This window comes from Magnolia sinica, chromosome 15, assembly GCF_029962835.1.
Source record: "Magnolia sinica isolate HGM2019 chromosome 15, MsV1, whole genome shotgun sequence".
NCBI lineage: Eukaryota > Viridiplantae > Streptophyta > Magnoliopsida > Magnoliales > Magnoliaceae > Magnolia > Magnolia sinica.
In genome coordinates this window covers 66,880,655-66,886,654 of record NC_080587.1, presented here as the reverse complement: position 1 = coordinate 66,886,654, position 6,000 = coordinate 66,880,655, and the positions used below count along the sequence as shown (strand labels likewise).

The 6,000-nt window shown below is 37.7% G+C and overlaps 1 protein-coding gene across 1 annotated transcript; it reads left to right on the top strand.

The window, feature by feature from the left end:
- The first annotated feature begins 2,650 nt into the window (after window positions 1-2,650).
- LOC131227500 (membrane steroid-binding protein 1-like) lies at window positions 2,651-5,946 on the top strand. Its single transcript, XM_058223285.1, has 2 exons — window positions 2,651-2,960; window positions 5,361-5,946. The coding sequence occupies exons 1-2, from the start codon at window positions 2,744-2,746 to the stop codon at window positions 5,411-5,413; spliced, it is 270 nt and encodes an 89-aa protein (XP_058079268.1). The 5' UTR covers window positions 2,651-2,743; the 3' UTR covers window positions 5,414-5,946.
- The last annotated feature ends 54 nt before the right edge of the window (window positions 5,947-6,000 follow it).

Genomic DNA, 6,000 nt, shown 5'->3' with positions numbered 1-6,000 from the left:
AAAAAAGAAAACTAGATTTTGTATTTTGACAAGAAAAATTGAAAAGTTATGTAACAAAAGTGAGATTTTAAAAATGATATTTTGAAAAAGAAAATTTAAAAAATCAAACAGAATTGTGAAAAAATTGACAAATTGTAAAAAAAAAAAATATTTTTAAAAAAAAGAAAACTAGATTTTGTATTTTGACAAGAAAAATTGAAAAGTTAGATAACAAAAGTGAGATTTTGATGATGTGTTATATATCCTTGCCACCCTATGTTTCTCCAACCCATTTTTGGGCCGGCTATAAAAAATTATGTAGATTTAAACATTAAGTGGACCACACCACTGGAAAGAATGAGAATATAGTACCTCGCTATTAAAAATTATAAAGAGCCCATCGTAAGGTTTTACTAATGTTTATTTGCAATCCAACTTGTTGATAATGTAAAGAAGATCTAGATGAAGGTAAACTATAAAGATCAAATTGATCCAAAACTTTTGTGGCCTTCAAAAGGTTTTTAATAGTTATTTATCATTGTTTTGATTGTTATGACCCACTTGAGATTATTGAGTTTTTATGATTTGAAATCACATCCTAAAATATGATGGAAAAAATATATGGACAGTGTCAATTACATAAAACATATCAAGGTGGGCCCTACACGGTTAGAGTAACACCCATGAAGGAGTTACCTAAAATAGTAAAATGGTACTATAAGGTCACCTCATGGGAACTTCCCATGAGGTTAATCTGTGTGCGCCCCACCATGATGTGTGTAGAACATCAACACCATGCATTTGATGTGTCCCCTTTAAGTCCAAAAATCAGTCATATACGAAACTCAGGTGGGCCATAGCATCTAAAACTATGTGAAAACATCCCTAAAACATATAAAAGCATTTGGTGGGGCCCACATGAGTTTTTGATGTGTATGAAACTTGGTTTGACTCCTCATCCAAGTGGGACACACATAATGAATAGGCTGGATCTATGAACCACATCCAGGTGGGCCCAATAAATGATTGTTAATGTTTTAATGGGAGGGTAACCCTCTCAACTATAGTATGTAGTGTGGCCCACCCAAGTCATGGATTGACTTTATTTTTAAGCTCGTAGCCTACCATGGAATGGTGCATCTGACTGATGGGGCAGATCCAACGTTCAAGGTGGAAATCATTATTCCACATTGTTTTGTGTGGCATGGTCCACTTGAGTTTTGGATTTATCGAAAATTTGGGATCAACACACACCGTTCATCCATTTTTTGAGATCATTTTACAGAATTATCAAAAAAAATGAATCATATTCAAAGATTAAATGGACCACACCACAAATAAGGGGAACAGATTGGCTACTCCCCCTACACCATCCAATGGCTGGTGGTTGGTGCTGTGTGGGCCCCACCATGATGTATGACCCCACGACCATTTTTTATTTTTATTTTTACTTTTGAACCAGTTGGATTTCAAATAAACATTACGATGTGCCTTAGGATAGTTTCAACGGTGGGAATCACCTTCCCGTTGTTTTCTGTGGTGGGGTCCAATACAGATTTTTATCTGTCTCATTCTTTGGCTCGTGACTTAAAATGATATCTCAAAATGGATGGACAGTGTGAATATAACAAATACATCATAAGTTTTTACATATATATGGAAAATGTTCTATTCGTCGAGCTCATGGGAACTCCCATGAGGTCGAGTTATGTGGGCCCCACCATGACGTGTGTCGAAAATCAACACCGTGCATTTGATGGGTCCCTTTTAAATTATAGGATATCCTAAAAATCAGCCATATACAGAACTCTGCTGGGCCATACCATCTAAAATCACATGAAGACATGCCTAAAACATATAAAAGCACTTGGTGGGGCCCCACCTAAAATTTGGATGCGCCTGAAACTTGGTATGACCCCTCATCCAAGTGGCACACATATAATGGATGGGCTAGATTTGTGAACCACATCTGTGGGCCCAAAAAATAATTATGAATGTTTTAATGGAGGGTAACCCCTCTCAACTTTTGTGTTCGGTGGTCTGTGGGCCCCACCATGATGTATGTGTTTCATCCATGCCGTCCATCTATTTTTATAGATCATTTTATGATATTACAAAAAAAAATGAGTTATATCCCAATCTCAAGTGGACCACATTACAGGAAAAAGTGTTAAATGAATGTCGACCATTAAAAACTTTTTGAGAGCCATAAAAGTATTGGATCAAGTTGATCTTTGTTTTCTCCCTTCATCTCGGCCTTTATGACCTAATCAATAGATTGGATGTCAGATAAACAGTACAGTGGGCCTTAGGAGGATTTAAATGATGGATATCCAATCATTATTGTTTTCCTATGGTGTGGTCCACCTAAGATTTATATCCCTCTTATTTTTAGGATGAAGGCCTAAAATGATCTTTAAAAATGGATGAACGGTTTAGATGAAACACATACATCATGGTGGGGCCCACAGACCACATGGGGAGTAGCTAATCTGTTCCACCCCAAAACCCACTCCTGCGCGCGCCCATCTCCCGCAACCCCAAATCCCTCTCGCGCGCCCGCCCCTCCCAAAACCCAAACCCTCTCTCGCGCCCGAAATCTCTCTCTCTCTCTCTCTCTCTCTGAAATCTGGCCATGGCTACTCTTGTCTCAACCGTCGATCTCGTCTCAACCGTCGATTAGCTGTGGGCCATCCTGAAAGATTCCATCACAGCTTACACAGGCCTCTCCCCGACTACCTTCTTCACGGTCCTAGCCCTAGCGATGGCCTTCTACTATGCCGTCTCTAACTTCTTCGATTCTCCACCTCCTCCGCAGAGATCAAGGGATTACGAAGAGAAGATGGAGCCTCTGCCGCCTCCGGTCCAGCTCGGGGAGATCACGGAGGAGGAGCTAAAGGTGCACGACGGATCAGACCCTAAGAAGCCACTGCTGATGGTGATCAAGGGCCTTCCGCTGCTCGTGAATCTCCGATTCTCAGGTATGATGTAAACCTTTTCCTTTCTTGCTATTGCTTTCTGCACAGGTGACAGCCATGGATGATGGCGAGGAGTTCCACATCCGTCGCGAGATCGAACGAAGTTCACTCCAGGTATGACAATGGAATCCCCAATCTGGCAACTGGATTTGGGGTTCGAATTCAAAATCCCTAATTGACTGATTTGAATCCAAAAAAAAAATCCCTATTTTCAACTGGATTATGGGGTAGTATGACTGGAATCCCCAATATGGGACTTAGGATTCGAAATCCCTAATTTCTGATTTGGAGATTCAAATCAGAAAACCCTAATTGTTGGATTTAGGATTCGAAATCCCTAATTTCTGATTTGGGGATTCAAATCAGAAAACCCTAATTGCTGGATTTGGGATTCGAAATCCCTAATCATCCTGTATGGGATTTGAAAATCCCTAATTAACGGATTGGAGGATTCTGACTTGAAAATCCCTGATTTTCTGATTTGGGGTAATTTTGTTTTTTTCCCATTTCTAACACCTTCAAATTTGGACTACTCACTATTTACTTTTGACCATCTACTTGATAGCCATCAATCAGATAGTAAGGATTGCTTGATCAGTGTAATTTTTGAGATGCTCCACTCATAATGAGTTATGAGACCCACAATTTCGATGATCTGGTTAAATCTACTAGATGTCTTTTCATTAGATTTTAATCGCCTGTGTATAGCTGAGCATTTAATAATAATTATTTTGATTTTGTTTAGTTGGGCAGTTTGAAATTTTCAATCGAAGAATATAGGCATCTCCTTTAGTAGGTCTTATGAAACTGCCTCAAATCGGAGATGCATCAACTGTAGTAGGGGTGTTTTTGCCCTAAACTTGGCTCGAATCTTGGGATGTTTATGGCTTAATCATGCTTTTTTTTTTTTTTTAAAACTTTCATAGCTCTGATCTGGTCGAAATGTTAGGGTTTTAATTGTTGATTGTAGATCTGGTTTATGTGTTTTCCTTTTTTTCCAGCTAGAAGATTTGATTGTAAGAGGACTAGAAACAAAGAATACCTTCATGAGCAGCCACCTCAGGAAAATATGTTATACTGTGCCTTGTGTTATAATCAGGGTCTTTTGCATGGCAACTTCTTCTTCTCTACTTTTGTTGCAGGCAAGATAACCTTTCTACTAACCCAGAGGTTTAGGTTGATTTTACAAAACGGGATTGACTTTTTTTTTTTTGGTATATATGCATTGGATTAATTGCAAAATAAGGTCATAAAGGTTTTTAAGTTTAAGATTCAGATGTTGATCTATTAGAGCAATCGGTGAAACAAAATCATAAGTGATGTATCATCCATTGATTACAGGCAATAGACAATTTTCAGATATATCACAAGCTCACGTGACACAATCTGGTGACTCTTAGAGCAGTAACCCATGACAATTTCCAGATTAGTACAACTCTTAGAGCAGTTACCCATGATAATTTCCAGATTGGTATTCTAAGTGTGATTGTGTATGCTTGCTTGCGAGGAATTTCAGGTTTAATTTGTAATAATTGTCTGCATCTCATTTTATCATTTGCAATCCTATTCCACTGATTTGGTATTGGAGCAGATAGCAACAACCATTTCAATGGACATGCATCTATTCCTCAGAATTTTAGAACTCCACTATTGTTACAAGTGGTTGCATCCTATTCCTCAGAATTTTAGAAAGAAACAAAACAATGTATAGAATTTGCATCTCATGTATGGTTTATGAACTTTCAACATGCCTAATAACTTTTGAAGGTCAAGTGGTGGACATGGGACTAACAACTACATGCTTACTGAATTCTGAGAAGTTTCTTGTCATAGTCTCAAATTCATTATTTTCCAGTCAGGTACATACTTTATTTCTTCCAAATTTGTATTCTTTGGCCCTTTCTGTAACCATTAGATAGATGATAATCTATGAAGAACAGTATGTCAGGCACTGGCACTCTTAACAATTACATACTGCTGCACTTTACACACTGCATGGAGACAGATTGATGGCAAATACATCTGTTCAAAGATGGCACATGTGGGCATTCATGTCTTGTGGCTGCAAGTAGTATTCCTCTGTTATGTAACTTTTGTGTAACAGTAACATGTATTGGTAACTAATAACCAACTCCACCTAGCTAGTTGTCTAGTTGCCAACATGCTGCAAATGAGTAATCCTCATCTTGAAAATTAGTCTGATCCACTCAGTAGTGGACCACAACTGATGCTTATAAGAGATGACTGTCGAAAGCTTTATTCGAGTTTTGGTTCATTGTAAGCTTTTCAAGTGACCTTTTTGCTGCATTTTTTGGCTTGGAATTACTAACTAAGTTCCTACTATAGCTGATAGATGGTGTGTTCATGGCTGTAGCTGATAGATGGTGTGTTTGTGCCTCATAGGTATCCATTTGGTCATGAGGAACTTGTTGTTTGTGAGGACATTGATCAGGTAAGTTTCTATGAAAATTGCATGAAAACATTGTGAGAAAGCACCATTGATTTTCTCATGTGTGGTTTAAGGTCACAAACATAAACAGAGAACAATGGAATCACTCTACATGGAACCTGCTTATCTGGATTCTCCTCATCTAAATAATTCATAAAATTGTACTTTGAAGGATTTTGTTTCATATTTGTCATTGATGATGCTTCTCTCTGTTTCTTTAAAGACAGCTATTGAGGACATTAGAGGTAATTCATTGCAATTATGCTACAATATTAGATGGTTTTTTTTTCCCGATAACTGCTTTAGGCATTTTCACAGTTTACACTACTTGATGAATGGTCAGATCTTTGGCATGTGTACTATCTGATGGTGGGAATCATTTTTGCATTTTTGCTATCTGATGAATGGTCAAATTAGAACACAAATTGCATTTTTGCAGGCAATCGAGATTGCTTTCAAAGTTGAAATCATGCAATTTTTAGGTTTTTCATAGTTTTTTATTTTTATTATTTTTATTATAGTTCAGACATGGTGATTTTGGACTCCAAATTTTGCCTTACAAATCTTCGAAGGCATTTTTGCCGGTGCCTTTTT

What these genes read in the sequence shown, in the direction of transcription:
- LOC131227500 (XM_058223285.1), top strand. Translation starts at nt 2,744, where the DNA reads ATGGCCTTCTACTATGCCGTCTCTAACTTCTTCGATTCTCCACCTCCT. An exon ending in CGTGAATCTCCGATTCTCAG is followed by an intron (nt 2,961 to 5,360) that starts GTATGATGTAAA and finishes TGTGCCTCATAG; the next exon opens with GTATCCATTTGGTCATGAGG.